Genomic DNA, 19,126 nt, shown 5'->3' on the forward strand with positions numbered 1-19,126 from the left:
CAGAGAGCAGGTTTATTTGGGGTGAGCTACACTGGTCCATTGCAGTTTTCAGAAGCTGGAAAAGCAAACAATAGATTTGGGTCACCAGGGGGTGGGGTGGGAAGAGAGGGTCAGATTTAGCAGGATTCTAAAGCCAAGTAGCTGGCGCTCAGGGCTCTGGGCTCTGGGCTCAAGACCCTTCTGATCAGAGCCTCTCTCTTTCTCTCCTTCCCTCCCTCCCTGGCTCAGGAACTCACACAGCTAGGGCAGACACATGCCACCACTGTCCTGGGCTCCTCTGCCTAGATTTGGGAGGCCCGTGGCAGGGTAGAGAGGGCTTTGGAGACAGGCAGGCCTGCGTCCAAATCCTGGCTCCGAAAGTCCTTGGGGGAGGTTAATTAATCTTTCTGAGTCTCAGCATTCTCATCCGTGAAATGGGCAGAGCAATGCATACCCTGGGAGATCCAGGTTGTGTGAGGCCCAAAGCTCTTACAATGCATAGATCCCTTTTTAAGGTAAAGAATCTCAACATACCTTACTTTTGCAAATTTTACAAAACACACAACCATGTGAATGTACCAGCAGGGCCCCTCTCGAGCACATGAGGGTTCTAGAAGCTTAAGCTTTGTTAGCTTCAGGGTAAATCCAGGTGCGTGCACACCTACCCGGTAGGACTGTGAAGGACTGAATGAGCTGCTGTTTGCAGACCCCCGAGAACAGTGCCTGGTGCAGAGCGAGCCCCTCGTAATTGTTAGCTTCCGTTCTTACCGCCTCTCGGGGCTGTGGCGGCATCGGCCGGGTGCAGAGTGCGGGCAGACTCATCCATTCATTAGCTCGTCTCACGCTTAGCGCTTCTGATGGGCCGTGTGCCGTTCTGAGCCCTGGGGTACAGATGGCCCCCCCTAAAGCTTTCAGCCTGGGAGGGGAAACCGGGAAATCAGTTAATCGCATAAGTAGGCAGTTCCGAATGGAATGGGGACGGGTGCTGTGAAAAAGCGAGGTGATATCTAGGGGCAAGAAAGATGAGGAAACAAATGTGTGACTTGGGGTATAAGGCCCCTCTGAGACGTTGCATAAGAGGGGGAAAGAATTCTTATCATTCTCATTTCTGCTTTGCCTTCAGTTTCTGCGTGTCCATCTGCAAGGCAGTCTGGCGTGGCGACGTTAATAGCAACTAAAACCATTCGAGGTCCAGCTAAAATCTGAGCAAATATTATCCCATTTGATCCTCTCAGCAACTCTGAGATGAGAAAATGGGGACCCAGGCAGAAGTGGCTTTGGCGGAGCTGGGATTGAAACCTCCAGTCCCAGCTCTGTCCTGTACACCCACCGCGTGGTGACCCAGAGGCAGGGATGCCCTTGCAGTCTTATGACCTTCTCAGAGGTCACAAGGTCACCGTGGGAGAAGCTGAGGCCCTGAGCGTCGCTGCTTGGGGGCCCCATGCCCACATCCTCTGCCTGCCACTGTCAAAGTGGTGGTGGCCTCCCTGGGCCGCAGAGTCCCAGAACAGGCAGCGCCCCAGACTTAGGAAACTCCCCTTGGTCCTCATGCACCTGCGTCCTGGGCACACCTGCACAGACCCGCCCCCCCACCCCTCCCCACCCCCCGGCCTCTGGTCTGCCCACGTGGCTCATTCATTCCCGGAAGGGGGACTGATCCTCTGTGGCTTGTCACGTTGGAGGTGCTCACAGTAAGAGACACAGGTGCACACAAACCATTAGGACAGAGGCCGGAGTTCAAAAGCAAGTAGGGAAGCAGGGAGAGCCCAAGGGTTGGGTCCAGGAAAGGAAAGTGGAGGGGGCGGGGCAAGCTTATCCCTGGGCTTCCCGACAGGCCTGGAAGAAGGGGGAGTGGGTGACGCATCGCTCACGTGGTCTGATGGAGGGAAGCAGGTGCATGACAGATGGGCGGGGGTGGGGCGCCATGGAGACAGATGCTTCTTAACGCACCTACCACGGGCTTAAAGGTGGGCTCTGCCAGGTGCTTGAAACTCGATGCTGAGTGGGCCTCGTAACAGTCTTGGATGGTAGGTACTTTTGTTCCCATTTCACAGATGTGAGCATTGAGGCTCAGAGAGGCAAATGAACTCACTGGGACTCCCATCCCTGGGCCCGACAGGAGTTTATGGGGAGGCTGATTAAAGAGGAGATCATGGGCCACGTAGGAAATGGGTGTTTTTTTTTTAATAGAAGTTTTATTTTTTACATCAATATTATTGTTTTTAAATACAGAGGCGTTTCATATTTCTATTAGCCCTTGTTAAAAGCAAATGTTTTAAAGTCATTGTAACAGCGTATGTCTGGGCAGTGGGGTTCCAGGGTCATAATATTTACTCACGTCACTCGGTGCCAGAGCAGTAATAGCAAGGTGCGTGTGTATTGAGGTCACCCGCACTGAGTGCTTTAGAGACAGTACCCCATTCAAGCCCCGTGACAACCTCATGAGAGATACTGTGGCTATCCCCATTTTACAGAAAACAAAACTGAGGCCTCGCTGTTGAGCAGGTTGCTCAAGGTAAGTGGCAGAGCCCAGCTTCCAAGTCAGGTCTGTTGAAGGGGAGAGAGGTGGCCGCGTCCTCAGTCCTCCACTGAGCAGGGTTTGACTGGAGGTTCGAGGTGACAGTCCGGCTGCTGGTGCCAGGTGTGGAGACGAAAGTCCCCAACTCTGTCACTGCCCAGCTGGCGAGCCCGGCACTCAGGTTGGCAGTGAGCCCTCTGGGCTGGGCTCGGACTTGTGTCCCAAAGCAGGGAAACAGCCTTGTCAGGTGACGGGATGCCTTGGCTTAAGTCCTCAAGTGCCAAGTCAGGGAGCAGCAAAGGGGCCATTCACCTGACCTCGGCCGAGCGCTGCCCTGGGGCTGGCCGGCCCGGGACACACAAAGAGGCACTGTGCGGTGCCACGTGAGGGACGCTCTGCTGTGCCCGGCACCGGGAACCGGTGAGGGAGCGGCTGGTTCTGCCCTGGGGGTTGGGTGAGCCGCAGGGGGCCGGCAGCCCAACGGGCCTTGGCAGCTGAGTCACGGTCATCATCGTCACAGAAGCTCCATTCAGGGCCACCGCCAGGCCTGCGTGCTCAGCACTCACGTCAGGGGCCGTGCAGCCAGCCCAGGACAGACCCCAGCCCTGCGCTCGGTGTGCACGCACGGGTGGAGCACTGGGGGCGCACCCGCCCACGGGGGACGAGGTCTCTTCCTCGAAGGACTGAGGGCCGAGGGGAGAAGGCAAGACCACAAACACGGAAACGAGCCAGTAACGCAAGTGCAGGCAGCGATAAGTGCTTTGACGAAATACAGCAGGCAGGGACGAGAGTGAAGGTGGGGGTGTTTCTCTGGGGAGGTGACATGACGTGAGCCGGGGTGCTGGAGCTGAGGGGGGGAGGTGCAGGAAGGCAGAGCAATGGGGAGGGGACAATGGAAGGAAGACCAGGTGGCCATGCCTGCGGGCACAGGGCTGGAGTGTGGGGGTGTTCACAGTCCCAGGAGGCCAGGGAAGGGCTTTCAGCCGGGAGTGACAAGACCTGCTTGGTGTCTGAAAGAGATCCCTGTGGGCCAGGCTTGGTGGCTCACGCCTGTAATCCTGGCACTCTGGGAGGCCAAGGCGGGAGGACTGTTCGAGGTCAGGAGTTCGAAACCAGCCTGAGCAAGAGCGAGACCCCAGCTCTACTATAAATAGAAAGAAATTAATTGGCCAACTAATATATAGAGAAAAAATTAGCCGGGCATGGTGGCGCATGCCTGTAGTCTCAGCTGCTCGGGAGGCTGAGGCAGCAGGATCACTTGAGTCCAGGAGATTGAGGTTGCTGTGAGCTAGGCTGACGCCACGGCACTCACTCTAGCCTGGGCAACAGAGTGAGACTCTGTCTCAAAAAAAAGAAAGAGAGAGAGAGATCCCTGTGGCAGCAGGAAGACCACGCGGGATTCAGGAAGACCAGTCAGGCAGCGGCGTTTGTCCAGGGAAGAGAAGGTGGCAGCTCGGTCTGGGGCGGTGGCAGGTGGCGGGAGCTGGTTGGCTCGGCCAGAGCTGACAGGACTTGGTGCTGTGGGTGGAGGACAGTCACCAGGAGCTATTCCGAGGTTCTCACCTGGGTCCCTGGGTGGATGTCGGTGCCGTTTGCCGAGTGGGGAGGGGGTGGGGGGCAGACCGAGGGAGGCAGCAGGTTGGGAGGGAGATTCATCATTTGGGTTGTGGGCGTGTTGAGATGCTGCTGGACATCCGGTCGAAGCTGTCCACACACTGTCCTGTTTGTCCACATCCCCTTTGGGCCCGAGGCCCTGGTTCTCCACCTGCGGCAGCGTTGGCCACAGCGGACCCTCGCCAGGGGCTAAGCGGGCTGCCTTGCCCGAGATTACAGACGCTTCCTGGGGCTGGTCCTTGTGGGGACACAGGGTTTTGCCCCCTTGCCTCTTTCTAGGACAAGCTTTGAGGGGCCGTCCCGGCTGAGGCCCATCTCAGCTGCAGCGCAGTCCAGCCCTCTGCCCCCCCCCCGCCGCCCCCTGCATCCCTTGTGCCCTCACAGGCCGGGCCCCAAGACCCTCCCCAGCCAAGCGGCCTCCACAGGCAGGTGGGTGTGGTGGCGGGAGCTCAGCGAGGAGGGCCAGGCCGGGCATACGAGTGGAGAAGGACTCCAAAGTCTCAGGCTAGATGAGACCACACCGCGGGAGGGAAGAACAGGAAAGGACTGAGGTTGCCAAGTACCAGCCAGGCAGCTGGCCTCAGAGACCGAGGACTCGATGCAGGGAGGCTGGTGAGGGTGGGAGGGGCCCTGGAGCCAGGCTAGAAAGTATTTTTATTTTTATTTTTTTTGAGACAGAGTCTCACTCTGTTGCCCAGGCTAGAGTGAGTGCCGTGGCGTCAGCCTAGCTCACAGCAACCTCAAACTCCTGGGCTCAAGCGATCCTGCTGCCTCAGCCTCCCGAGTAGCTGGGACTACAGGCATGCGCCACTATGCCCGGCTAATTTTTTCTATATGTATTAGTTGGCCAATTAATTTCTTTCTATTTGCTAGAAAGTATTTAAAAGAGAGAGCCACAGGGCCAGGTGCTGGCAAGACTGAGCACTCTAGTTAACTATTTTCAGCTGCTGTGGTGTTTAGGGAGGGATTTTTGAAGCTGGGGCATAATCTGGCAAGGAGATGAAGGAGTAGAGAAGGAGAAATGGATGCAGAAGGTGCCACGGGGGGACCGCAGGAGCACTTCGAGGGGGTGGGGCCCAGACAGACCACCTGTGAATAAAAGCACCATATCAGGAGGAATGGCTGTGCAGGCGGGCGTGCGGACCTGGCAGGGGGACAGGAGGCAGGTCTTTCCTGGTCGCTTCTGCTAAGCTGCACGCGAGCAGCAGCGGGCAGCAGTGCTGGAGATGGGAGGGCGAGAAGGGAGCTCAGCTGCAGGTCTCCCGGCTGGCAAAGGGCACAGGTGCGATTCAAACCCGGCTCTGGGCTTCATTAGATGGGAAAAGCACAAGGAAAAGCATTCCAAGCAGAGGGAACAGACAGCAAAGCTGTCAGGATGTGGTATGTCCATCAAGTAATAGCAGCAACAATAAAAACATTCATTGAACTCTCGTATGCCAAGTATTCATCACGCGTTATGTCATTTAACAACCCTTCCCGCACCCCTCAGTATCCCTGTAACACAGATACAGTCGGTGGGTCGTTATCTGCACACTCTGTGTTTGCAAATTTGCCTGCTTGCGAAAATTGGTTTGTAACCCCCAAATCAATGCTCGCGGGGCGTTCTCGGTCATTTGCAAACGTGCTCAGGGTGGCGAGAACTTGAGTTGCCCAACAGGCGCGTTCCCAGCTGAGGTCAAACAAGGCCGCACGCTGCGTTCTCGTTTGACCCCTCCTATTGTAAACAGGTCTCTGTTCAGTGCCACGTTTTCTGCATGTTTGTGTTTTTCGTTGGCGATTTCACTGTCGAGCGCTGTCTAGCGTTTCTGAGTGGCAGAGGCTGTGATGTGCCTCATGGAGAAGACGCCGGCGTTAGACAGGCTCGGGCGGGAGCTGCAGGGTGAGTTCAAGGTTAGCGGGTCAGCATATATTTAAAAAGGTGTTGTCAAACAGAGACATGCTTACGACGACGCTGAGTATTGACCCGTTGATGAAAATGTTGTGATCCGAGGCTCACAGGAATCAAATCTCATTTCCCCTAGGGGCAGTTGTTCAGTATTCTCTGATTCATCGCCTGCGGTGACTTTGTAGAACATCACAAATACTGCAAATAATGGGAATCCACTGTACTGTTTATTTATTTGAGACAGAGTCTCGCTTTGTTGTCCAGCCTAGAGTGAGTGCCGTGGCATCAGCCTAGCTCACAGCAACCTCAAACTCCTGGGCTCAAGCAATCCTCCTGCCTCAGCCTCCCGAGTAGCTGGGACTACAGGCATGCACCACCATGCCTGGCTGATTTTTTCTATATATTATTAGTTGGCCAATTAATTTCTTTCTATGTTTAGTAGAGATGGGGGTCTCACTCTTGCTCAGGCTGGTTTCGAACTCCTGACCTCAAGCAATCCGCCCGCCTCGGCCTCCCAGAGTGCGAGGATTACAGGCACCGCGCCTGGCCCACTGTACTGTTATTAAGCCTATTTTTCAAATAAGAGACTGAGGCTAAGACCAGGCAAGCTACGGGTAATGAGTAGCAGGGGTGGGGCTGAAACCTGGGCTGGCCAGGCTCCAGGGGCCTTCACCTCATGAATGTGGCCTTGTGATCCAGTGGGGACAGCAGGGGACCTGGCCTGGAAGAAAAGCTTCTTTTTTTAGGGCACCCTGGGCTCCGGGCCTCTCTGGTTTCTACCTGCACAGGGCAGCTCCTTCAGCCAGCCTGGGCTGCGGCCAGAGGGCAGAGGCGGGGCCGGGCTGTGGGTTTCCCCTAAGTGGGAGGAACACTGGCTCAGTGTCCTGGGCTGGGAGCTTTTGGTTTTCCTTTGCGGAGCCCAGCCCTGGAAGGGAAGCCACAGAGGAGGTATGTGTGCCCGAGACAGGAGCCCAGCCCAGCAGCTGCGGTGGCCTCCTGTTTATTCAGCCCCCAGGCCCCGACTGCCCTCTCCGGGGCCCCTGCCTTCTCTACAGCATGGAGCCTGCAGCCCTACTCCTGTCTGCCGTGGGGTGGCTGGTGTCTTGTGGTTTGGGTGTGTTTTCATTGCAGCATCGCTGAGATAATTTAGGAGACAACTGTGTGTGCTCCCAAAGTGAAATGACAAGCCCTCCAGTATGTGTCCTTCTGACCCAAAAAAGCTGTGAAGGCCGGGCGCGGTGGCTCACGCCTGTAATCCTAGCACTCTGGGAGGCCCGTGTGGGCGGATTGCTCGAGGTCAGGAGTTCGAAACCAGCTTGAGCAAGAGCGAGACTCCTGTCTCTACTATAAATAGAAATAAATTAATAGGCCAAATAACATATATAGAATGCCGGTAGTCCCAGCTACTCAGGAGGCTGAGGCAGGAGGATCGCTTGAGCCCAGGAGTTTGAGGTTGCTGTGAGCTAGGCTGACTCCACGCCACTCACTCTAAGCTGGACGACAGAGCGAGACTCTGTCTCAAAAAAAAAAAAAAGCTGTAAAGTTGTCATTGTCCACCACCATCCTTGTCTAAAAGTTGTCCTCCTCTCAGGAGGGGGCTAAATCCCTGAGATTAATGCCCACAACCATGGAGTGTCCCTTGTGGAGGGCCCAATGGTAGGCTGAGCACGGGCGGCAGGGAGAAAGCGCTCACAGGACCGTGAGGAGGGCAGTCGCTCTGGTGAGGGGTCTCAGGGCTTCAGGGGCCTTGGTGGAGAGCAGCTCTGGGGAGGGTTTGGGGGTGAGCCAGCAGAGAGCACAGTCTGAGTGCTCAGCGGGGGGCAGGGAGGGAGCCTGGGCTTGGAGGGGAGCGGGGTGTGGGGGCCCCATGGCCCTCCTGACCCATCAGATGCGGGAAACACTGGCTGGGAGGACACGGAGCTGTAGGGGAGGCTGAGGCAGCAGCTGGAGCCTGGCTGTTCGGGGGCAGGGCCTCTCTGGTGAGGTCACCCACCGCCAATACCCGCAGGTGCGTGTGCGTGCTGGTGAGTGGAGGCACCCAGCTGCCGGCACAGCCCTGGGTCTCCAGAGGGGCTGCATGGAAAAGAGCAGCTCTCTAGTGGCAGAGGGGCCTGGACAGGTGGCCGGCCGCCCCGGGGCAGGTCCGCATCTGTTCGTCTATATCTCCAGGTGGCCAGCACGGGCCGGCCTGGGGTTTGCGCCCCGTGAATGCTGTTTGAGTAAATGAAGCAGTGGCGGCGTGGACGATCTTGGTTCCACTGTGGTTACTTTGGGGAAGGCACTGTACGAATCGGAGTGTCTCTTTTTTCATGGTGTAATGGCTAGGTGTACGGTCTCTGGAGCTGGGGGTCCCGGGTTCGAGTGCTGCCCCTCCACTTAACCAGCTTCATGGCCTTGAGTAACCTCTCTGAGCCTCAGCTTGCCATCTGTAAAATGGGGATAGCATCTGCCCCCTAGGATTGTCAGAAGGATTAAATGAGTCCGGAGCCTGTGCATATAAAGTGCTATGTAGGCATGTGCTATTAATATCTTTACAAGGGAGGTAATAACGTCGGCCTTCTGTGTGTGTCGGGAGCCTGGCGCCTTGTTTTCCCGAGTGTGTCCGTCACAGACCACGGCCCCCTGTGGTGCTAGATGAGACGGGTCCCGTCCAAACCCCAGCAGCCCTGTCTTAGAAGCCAGGCAGGTTTCTCTCCTGCCCAGGTGCTCTGTGACATCTCCAAGGGGGAGTGAAGAATTTTACCTGCTAATTTGATCGCAGAGCACTTTGTTGCTTTCAGAGTGAGATGAGAGTCCCATAAAATATGTCTTTGGAAGCAATGAATCCTGCTTCCCTCCCTCTGTCCCTGGAGCCCTGGCCTCAGCCTGCTTATCTTGCCCGGTGGCTCATCTCCCTGGGCTTGGAGCTGGGACAGGAGGCAGCGGCCAAGTCTACAGCAGGCAGTCCCCAGTCCTCAGCTCTAACCCAGCAGGTGGGGCAGGCAGGCTGTCATCACACCCACCAGGCCACGACACTCCCCCGAGTGGCATGGCAGAGGTGCATGGGGGCCAATCGCAGAGGCCTGGTGTGGGATGCACCTGATTAAAATGTCGACAAGCCGGACAGCGGACGGCTGCTTCCCAAGGATGATGAAGAGGAGCATGAGGCCCTTAATTGCTCACGCTCTGTTATCACCCTCATTAATTAGTTTCTGTTGCTTCCAGTTGCTGTCAATAAGTTGGTTGTGTAATAAGAGAGGCAACAGGGGAATCCTGAACGCGGGCCAGCAGATCTGGGTGTGAATCTTGACTACCATCCCGGCCATATCACTTAACCCTCTCAAGCCTCAGTTTCTTCATCTGTAGTATGGGTACAGTAACATCTACCCTATAGGACAGCTGGATTAAAATCAACGAGAAGAAATGAAGTGGCTGGCACATAGTAGACCTTCTATAATTGGTAGCTGTTATTAGGAGCTGGAGTCCAGAGACACCAGGACATGGAAACTTAGGAACTGCACTATGGCAGGGGACCTGGCAGAAGGCCAATCCCGACAGTCCAGTGTGTTCCTCACGGCAACAGAACTTGTGTTTGAGGCATGGAGATCATGAAGCCAAGGAACAATTTATTCTCACTGGAGGAGACAGGGAAGGCTTTACCTGGAAAGTCATACCTGAGTGGGGTTTTGAAGAATGAATAGGAGTTTGCTTAGTGGACAGAGGTGGCAAAACGTTTTATATTGAAACAGCATACCTACCTAGCCTACTCCCAGGCGTCTCCCCTCGCTGGGGTCAGTGTGGATCCTTCTGCCACTAGCAAGCTTTGTGACTATGAGTAAGTCATTTCTTCTCTCTAGGCCTCAGTTTCCTGTTTGTAAAATGGGATCCTTCCAGCTTTAGTGCACTGCGATTTCATGTCCATCTAGGCCTGGATACTAGTTTCTGAAATGTCCTTCTATTTGTGAAACACTTTCCGAAAGTCTCTGACATTTTCTCCTTGAATGCACATCCCAGTCTGCAATTACAAAGTTGGTCGCACTGTCTTCATTTGACTGAGGAGGAAACTGAGGCTCCGTGGGGTGAAGTGACTTGCCCTTTGCCAGGACATAAAAAGGCCACAAATCCCAGGCTTCTGTCCCCTGTTCCACAGAACCTCCTACTGGCCCCACAGTCCCTCAGCGGTTGCCCATAAGGGATCCTTGACAGGTTACTTTCCTTGCCGGGGCGCTTGTCACATGTTATTGCTGACGGTGGGCGAGGAGGAGGGGTCCGTGAGGGGCAGGAGGTAGGACCTTGAGCACGTTTAAGTGAAAACTCTTTAGGCCAGAAAGCAGGATAAAGTCCCGGATGCAAGTAGGTGCATCCTTTCCCGAAGCAAAAATCAGTGCCTAATCCATGGTGAAAATAGTCCCCTGCCCCCAAATCTCTGCTTTTTCTGCATAGCACAGATCATATGTATCATTTATTCATTCACTTGTTCATCGTCTGGCTTCTCCCACTGGCTAGATAGATTGTCAGCTCCCTGAGGACCGACTGAGACTTGGTATGGCTCGAAGCTGTATCTCCAGCCCCGATTACAGGGTCTGGCACTGGGATCTTCATTTGCTGCTTGTGAATGAACAAGTGCACAGACGAAGCCCTCACCTGCGATCCTGCCAACACCCGCTGTTAGCAAAGCAGTTCCCAAACTTCGCTGCCTTGGAATCACCTGAGGATCTTTCAGAACTGCTCATACCTGGCTTCCACGCCAAAATTTGGGTGAAGGTGCTGTCCAGTGCTGAGTCAAGGGTACAGCTTGGGCATTGACATTTTTTTTTGGTCTCACTTTTTTGCCAGGGCTAGAGTGCCATGGCATCAACCTAGCTCACAGCAACCTCAAACTCCTGGGCTCAAGCGATCCTCCTGCCTCAGCCTCCTGAGTAGCTGGGACTACAGGCATGTGCCACCATGCCCGGCTATATTTTTCTATATTTTTAGTTGGCCAATTAATTTCTTTCTATTTTTTTTAGTAGAGACAGGGGTCTCGCTCTTGCTCAGGCTGGTTTCGAATTCCTGACCTTGAGCAATCCGCCTGCCTTGGCCTCCCAGAGTGCTAGGATTACAGGCGTGAGCCACCTCGCCCAACTGGGTATTGCCATTTTTGAAGTTCCTTGGGTGATTCTAATGTGCAGCGCACTTTTGGGACCACCGCTTTCGAGGGTTGTCCGCTGCGAATAAGCTTTTCGTTGAGTTCATGGTGAATCAGAGACTTGGGCGGTGGCCCCTGGGGTGGGACCTCTGGGCTGCCCAGTCTGGGAGGAGCTGGGAGGGTGGGGCGGGGCGTCCGAGGGAGAGGAGAGCCGTCTATGCCGTCATGGGTTTGTGGTCACCTGACGTTGCCCAGCGTGAAGGAAGTTCTTGCTCCCTGCCCTCACCCCACCCAGTCAGAAGGAGACCTGGCCCGCATCCTCCTCCCCTGCCGCCTCTTCCTTTCAGATGACTGAATGAGTCAGGGGAGATGTTTGCTAGGGAGGAAACATGGGTTTTCTCACCATCTTTCCCTTCTCGTTGGGCTTGAATGAGTAAGAAAACCCATTGCTCATGTGTGCTCAGGGTGGCAAACGTAGAGCTCAGCGCCTCTGAAGACTCGGCCTGGGTTCCACAGTCAGGGAGACCTGGCCCCGCCCCGTCGGCACAGCGTCCAGCCCAGCCCCCCGGGGCCGACGCTGACGGCACCCTGGCCAAAGGACAGTCGCCACACCGGGGTGATTGCCAAGGGAAAGGGGTCCCCGTTTCCGGTGCGCACACCTGGGCCCAGGCTCTGTTCCTGGGCTGGCACAGGGCTGCAGAATTGGAAGGAACCTTAAGATCTGCCACCCAACCCACAGCCTTCCCCGAGGAGGGAGGAGTCCCAGGCCCAGGCCTCCTGCGTCCCTGAGGTTTGGTGGGAAGAGGCAGAGGAGGGCGTGGTCGTGGATACTCTCTTCTTCCCAGGCCGCCACTGACACCAGCCCAGGGCAGGCCCCAGACACGTCCCTGCTAGAGAGGAAGGGCTCTGGGGCCCAGAGGTCTCCCATGTTTTCTAAGTGGGAGATTGGGAACGACTTTGCCTCAGGGCCAAGAGTCCTGTGCAGTTCCAGAGTCCTGCCTGCTCCCTTAGCTCAGGCGAGTGTCCCTCCCTGAGCCACTGCCTAGGAGACGCTGAATTTACCACCTTGGACCAAAAGCTGAGATCTAACAGTCTCAGCTGACACTTTCTGAGTGTGGAGTCGAGGGACCTGTAAAGAGAGAGGTGAGAGACGACAAGTGTTTGTGGCAGGGTCCCAGCCGGCTCCTGGGAGGGCTTTTCCACACACAGAGCGGCACAACTGACCCTTGAACAACATAGGTCCACTGAAAACACATGGATGTCATAGGTCCACTGAAAACACATGGATGTTTTTCAACCAAGCACAGAGGACTGAAAATACAGTATTCTACCGTTTATTTTGTGCAATAGTAAGAAATAAATTTTTCTAAATATAAAATTTTAAAAATAATTTTAAATAAAAAAATTAAAAAGGAAAATATAGTATTCACAGGATATGAAACCTGCGTATGCAGAGGTTTCCCTGTCTGGGCAATGAGTGGTTCTACTACACCAGTGATTTTAAACATTTTTAAAAGCATGGAACTCTTCGTTCACATGAAATTTCATGTGGAAGACTACATATAAAGCAGACGGAAGTGGAGGTACGTTTATTGTTCCCCTGGATAAACCCCTTCCCTTTTGCAGGGTCTCCACAGAACCCTGAGCGTACCAAGGAACTCAGTTTGAGAACTACTGAGTCAGAGTTTTGTTGTTGTTGTTGTTTAGCTGTGATACTATTTGTGTCAGCTGATCTCTCTTTGTTCACTCTGCTAACACTGGTTGGCATCAGTTGCTTGGCTAGTGTTAATACTCGGTAATGTTCAGAAGGGCTCTTTCCCTACCAAAATTACCATGACACCATATATGTGTAGGCAGTCCTGCGCCAGGGCCCAAACATGTACAAAATGTTGCCCCTTTACACCATCTAATGTTGAGCTAATGCTGCATGGTGGTAGCAAAAAAAAAAAAAAAAAGAAAAAGAAAAAGGAAAAGAACTAGACATAGGTAGATAGCAGTGTGGTACAGTGAGAACTTACTATTCTCTTCTCACCTGGATCACCCGAATGATTCACACCCGAATGATCCACACCCCTCAGTTTCTGGCAGCCGTGACTCCTGCTTGTCAACATTTCATCTGCTTCTATCTTATCTGGCTTTGGCATCTGCTTCTATCTGGCTTTTGTTGATGTATTGTGTTCTCATATCAACAATGGGAGAGTCGGTCTCATGACATATAAAGAATCAGAGTGACTTGCCCTCTGAAAATTACTCCTGGATATGTACTCTGGAAAATTCTCTGGGAGAAGATCTTTGTTTTGTTTGTGTTTTTTGAGACAGAGTCTCACTCTGTTGCCCGGGCTAGAGTGCCGTGGCATCAGCCTAGCTCACAGCAACCTCAAACTCCTGGGCTCAAGCGATCCTCCTGCCTCAGCCTCCCGAGTAGCTGGGACTACAGGCATGCACCCCCATGCCTGGCCGCCACCATGCCCGGCTAATTTTTTTCTATATATATATTAGTTGGCCAATAAATTTCTTTCTATTTATGGTAGAGACGGAGTCTCGCTCTTGCTCAGGCTGGTTTCGAACTCCTGACCTTGAGTGATCCGCCCACCTTGGCCTCCCAGAGTGCTAGGATTACAGGTGTGAGCCACCGGGCCGGCCTGTTTTTAGTGAGATTGTTCCTTCTCCTGAAAAGGCAAGTCAGATCCTTTAGGAGAGTCACAGGGCTGGGCAAGCAAGGCGAAGTCCCACCCCAACAGTAAAGCATGGTGATGGAAGCAGGAAGGAGAGGGCCCTGCCCCGGCAGCCAGGAGCCTGAATCTCAGTCCCTACTTGGCTGTCATCTTACTTTGTGGCTGTGGGCGAGTTCCCAGGCCTCGGTGAGTCTTCTCTAAGCCTCAGTCTTCCCATCCATAAAATGGGGAAGAGCGGAGTACACGAGTTGCTTATCCGGAGTCTTCCTAACTTAAATAGTTTGATTTCATGACATCTAAAACAGCTAAGGCACCAGGGTGGCTAACTCAAGACCCCCCCTTCCCCCAGCCTCAGGTGGGGCCGTGCTCAGAAGGCAGGACTGTGTCGCCTGTTAACTCGCTTAGTCCCCACTGGAACTGAGTACACCAAGTCCTAACCTGGGCTGGAGCCCTCAGCTCCCATATTCCATCCAATCCTGCCCCTCCAACAGTCACTATTCCTGCCACATGCCCAGCTACTTCCCTGGACCCTGCTGGAGGTGTCAGGCCTTTTCCTGAAAGTTGGCGTCCTCACTTTCCCCACAGGCGGCTTCAGGTTCTGATCCTCACCTCTGCTCCTCCCAGCCTCTGGCCACGAGGACAGTTGGTGATGGCTGTGGTTCATTGACTACCTGCTGCTGTGTGCCAGGTTTTGCTTCCTGTATTTTGTGGGTCCTGATTATTATGATCCTCACAATAACCCTAAAATACACACGACTATTATCTCTAATTTGCAGATGAGGAAACTGGGACCATGGGACTTAAACTTGCCTGGGGTTAGTTAGCTACAAGGTGGTGAAACCAGGTTACGGCCCTTGGTGCCAGCGGCCATGCACGTAACCACTGAGCCAGGCTCGTAGCATCTAGGGACTGTCACTGCAACACAGTGACATCGTACTAGACACTTTCTTGCTTCATTTAAACTTCACACCTGAGAGAGGAAAGATCTTATTTCCATTTCATGGGGGGGGGGGACTGAGGCTCCAAAACAACCAATGACTCCCCTATGGTAAGTGCAACTGGGCAGGCTTCGAACTCAGGAGTGATGGGCTTGACGTTAGCCAGCAGGCTGAGAAGCCATCCCCCAGGGGTGCTCAGTGCCTCTGTGCCCTTCCTCTGTCATGCTGCATCTTAGCACAGATACTTGAAGATGCTCCCTGCCCACTACCTTTGGGAGAAATAAAGAGGGACCCACTAGCCCAACCCCTTCCACAGAGCTTTTGAGAATGTTGTTCAGACTGGCCCTGCTGGGGCAGGAAGGGGCTTGACAGGTCTGGCCTTCTTCTCTGACCTTCCCTGGGACACAGCCAGGACCCAGAGAAGCAAGGATCATAAACGGTAATGAGAAACAGTTTGGCCTCTGCACATAGATGCCTGAACTGCACGACGTAAGTTCAGAGGAGCCAGCCCGGGGGCGTGGAATTTCCACCTTTCCTTCCTGGCTCCAGCTTCTTGCTCACGCACCCCCGTTATGGACTATGCTCCCCGGTTCTGGGAGCCCCAGTGGGCTGCTCTGCCTTAGAGACATCCATGCTCAGCAGAGGGGTGGCTGGGAATTAACTGGCAGGAGAGATACCTGGGAGGAGGCAGCTGAGAGCAAACAGCAGAGAAGCGGGCAGAGACGCTGTGGGTGCGGAGGGTGGGGCTGGACCAAAGCACCCGGCTACCCGCTCTGGTCCCACCACTTTGTTGGCAGTGAGGACTGGGGAAGGCAAAGGTAGCTTCGAGCCAGACAATTAGGAAGGTAAATCTGCTCCCCTGGAGTTACACGATGCCACAGCGAGTCCAAGAGATACCACGTGTGTGATACTTGCTGATTTACATTCATCACACCATTTCTGCCTTTTTAAAAGTCCAGAGCATGGAGAAGAGTGATGGGGGGGACATTTTTGACATAAGCACTATTTACTAGGATTCCACATAAGGGGTCCTTCTCTCTTGTTCTTTGGTTCTTGTTGCCCCGTGTTCTTTGTGTTCCTGGGCTGGTTATAAAGAGAGCTTCGACTTTCCGTGAGAAGCCTGGGAAAGTTTTGGGTGGGATTCAGGATGAAGATCAAGGTAGGAGCCACCAGCCCCAGGCCGGTGGTGGGGATGCGGTGGTGTGTGTTAGGGGACCGTGGCAGGTCTTAGTGCGGGTACTCAACTGTGAGCCGGGGAGCGCTGGCGGGAACCCGCAGCGCGGTGACAACGAACAGTGAGAGCGGCGTGGAGCGCGCGGGCGACGACAGCGCCCACCTGGCAGGAGCGCGGGCTTGCACACTCCGCCCGCCCCAGTTCCGGGGCCCGGGCCGCCCCAAGCGGGGCTGCAGCGACTGCGGCGCGGGCTCGGGCGGGCCCCTGCGAGCTCCACCTCCCAGGCGCTCCCGGGTCGCCTGAGCCCGCCCCACGGCGGCGCGGCCATTGGTCGGCGCCGCCGCGGCCACCTGCCCCTACCTTGGGGGCGGGGTTACCTGGGCCCCGCCCCGCGGCTCGGGTTCCCAGGCCGCGCTCCCTCCTCCCCCTCCTCCTCTGGCCCCGCCCCGGCGCGAGGCCCCGCCCCCCGCGTCCCCGGGCTGGGGCGCCTTGTGATGTCACCGCAGCTTTGATACAAAGAGCCCTCGCGGCCCACGCGGGTCTCCCGGCAACGGGCGCGGGCGGGGGCGGGGCCGCCGCCTTCACGGGAGCCGAGCCGAGCGCGGCGCTGCCGGGGGACTGTTCCCTGCGCTCTCGGAGCTGCCCGCCGAGTCCCTGCGTGTCCGCTGCCCCGCGCCCAACGGCGTCCGCGCCTCTGCGCTGCACCGACCAGCGGCCGGACCGGGATGCGCGCCCCGCCGGCTCCCGGGAGCCAGGTAAGCGGCCGCCCAGGGGACCGCGCTCGCGGGGCCCCGGCGACGCGCACCTGGCCCGGCCCCGGCCCCGGCTCCGGGGCCAGGGAAGTTGGTGGAGCGCGGAACTCAGCCGTTCCCGCCCCGGGAGTGTCCCTCCCCTCGGCGGGGCCGGGAGGTCGGGTTACCTGCCTGGCCGCCGAGGGGAGGCCGCTGCCCCTCCGAGCGCTCGGCCCGGGCCCCCGCCCGCGCCCAGGTGCCAGGGTGGCCGCGCTCTCCCTGGCGAAGTTTCAGAAAGTGTTTTAGGATGACCTAGGGGGCTCGTTTGTCCCGACACCTCCCCTGGACCCGGCCCCGCGTCCCGCGCCCCGCGTCCCGCGCCCTACCCGCCTGCCTCTGCGGGACCCGCGTAGTCGCCGCGCGCTCCCTCGGCTCGGCCGGTCCCCACGGGGCTGTGCGCCGCGAAGTTTTCCCGCAGCTCCTGGCGGCGGCACACAGCCTATTTCCCGGCTTCCCTTGTACCCCCGGGGGCTCCGCGGGGCCAGAAGAGACGGCCAGCCTAGTCGAGGGTTTGGGGAGGGGGCCTGCCCCCTCCCCGCCGAGATCCTGCCGTGGCCGGAGGCGTGCCAGCGGGTCGCCCGGCAGTAGTCGCGGTTGACACGGCCGCTGTCTGCGCGGGGACAAGTGTTCCGAGGTCCTGCCCGGCGCAGCCTTGTCTGTGCGCTGGGCACAGCCCTCTTCCTCGCCGTCCACGCGAACCCTCCAGTGTCACCTCTTCCCATTTCCCTCCTTTTCCTCCCGCTGCCCCACAGAGGGCTGGACATGACACATCGCTCGCCCTGAGAGCTACGCCGGTGTTCCTTGATTGACTTATTTATAGCCTCCTTCTCCAAGGAGTGTGAGGGCTCTGGGCTCGGGCTCTGCACTCAGCCCGCTCATCTTGGAGTGGCAGACCCGTGGGCTGGCTCCAGGTGACCACCAAACCTCTGCCCTGCCTTGCAGAGCAGGAGGCGGTGGGCTCCGGCTCCTGGGCAGCTGGGAAGCAGTGGGTGTCGCATCCCCTGAGATCCCCTGGTGAAAGATGGCTACCGGGATTGCCAGGTTAGGGAAGAAAATGGAATCTCAGAGCAGGGGGTGGTACCAGCTGTGTGCCACCAGACCTCGGCAGTGGGATCTCTCTGCCCCCGTCTAACCCGGCCTTGGTGGAGTGCCAGTGTTGCCGCCATTGACTTGGGGTCTCTTCCAGATGCTGGGGCCCTGGCCCAAACCTCACCCTGCTCATCTGGCATTCCCGGGTTATTGCCTGTGTGGCCAGGAACATGACTGTGAACGCTTCCTCAAAGCACTTGCAGGCTGTGGGGGAGACTCCGAGTACTTGGGTCTAATCTGGCCCTGCCCAACCCCCCTTGGGAACATTGATTGGGGTTGTCTTTGAGGTTCCTGTGACCTCACAATGGAGGGTGAATGGCCCGGAGACATGAGGGAAGCCATTCGCTGTGGTAAGCAGTATAAGCCTGGGCAAATACCTAGTGGAAAACAGCTATGGAATTTTTGGGACCCTGGTCTTAGGTGAAAGGGGTGGGGTTAACGATGAAGCCAGCTAGGAGAGATAAGACTGGGAGGGCCGGGAGGGGTGTGATTAGCTGCCAGGCAAGCCGGCTGGGAGACTGACCTTTGCCCTAAGGGAGAGCTGTAGGAGACTGCCTGGAACCTGTTCTTGGAAAGGACTTTTAGCCAAGTGAGGGAAGAAAAGCTGAAGAAATTAGAGGACCCAGAGGGTTCTAAGCCATCTCCTTCGGGGTTCCTGCACTGAAGCAGCACTGGGCTGCAGCTTGAGACGACCCACCTGCCCCACTCTCCCTCCCCACCTGCCGCACCCCTCCCTCAAGCATGCTGGCAGGTAGGACTAGCATCCCCAGACCCAGAGCTTGCTCTCGGGCCGTTCACCAGGGGCCTTCGCAACTCACCCTCTTTCAGTCTCACCCTCCGGGTAGCTAGAAACTTCTTTCCCTGAGCTGGCTGTCCCTCCTCTGGGCAGCCTAATTATGCCAACCGACTCTACACTGAGGGGGCCTCACGAAATTTCACTTTGTTGTTGAGACAGAGTCTTGCTCTGTCGCCCTGAGTAGAGTACAGTGGTGTCATCGTAGCTTGCTGCAACCTCAAACTCCTGGGCTCAAGCGATCCTCCTGCCTTAGCCTCCCAAGTAGCTGGGCCTACAGGCGTGGACCATAGATGTCTGGCTAATTTTTGTATTTTTAGTAGAGATGAGGTCTTGCTGTTGCTCAGGCTGGTCTCGAACTCCTGAGCTCAAGCAATCCTCTCACCCCAGCCTCCCAGAGTGCTAGGATTACAGGCGTGAGCCACCATACCTGGCCAATTTAATTTGGTATATTTTAGGTGTGGGTAAGGAGGAGGGAGGGTGGGAGAGGCTCCCAATAAAATAGCAGGTGAGCAGTTCCCAGAAGGCAGGCATTTTAGGGATGGGAAAGGGACTGCCCATCC

General features: G+C 56.1%; 1 protein-coding gene across 3 annotated transcripts in view; it reads left to right on the plus strand.

The window, feature by feature from the left end:
- Window positions 1–19,126, plus strand: part of RAB11FIP4 (RAB11 family interacting protein 4) — a 116,780-nt gene that overhangs the window by 63,725 nt on the left and 33,929 nt on the right. Inside the window, exon 1 of one of the 3 annotated variants that reach the window (XM_012739215.2) lies at window positions 16,402–16,645. The exons of 1 other annotated variant lie outside the window; for it this stretch is intronic. In XM_012739215.2, coding sequence (XP_012594669.2) covers window positions 16,616–16,645 — 30 coding nt within the window. In that variant the 5' untranslated portion in view covers window positions 16,402–16,615. Of the gene's footprint in view, window positions 1–16,401; window positions 16,646–17,475; window positions 18,121–19,126 lie in introns of those variants that run through there. One more of the 3 variants, XM_075994335.1, reaches the window with a different exon arrangement.

This window comes from Microcebus murinus, chromosome 18 (assembly GCF_040939455.1).
Source record: "Microcebus murinus isolate Inina chromosome 18, M.murinus_Inina_mat1.0, whole genome shotgun sequence".
In the NCBI taxonomy this organism is placed as follows: domain Eukaryota; kingdom Metazoa; phylum Chordata; class Mammalia; order Primates; family Cheirogaleidae; genus Microcebus; species Microcebus murinus.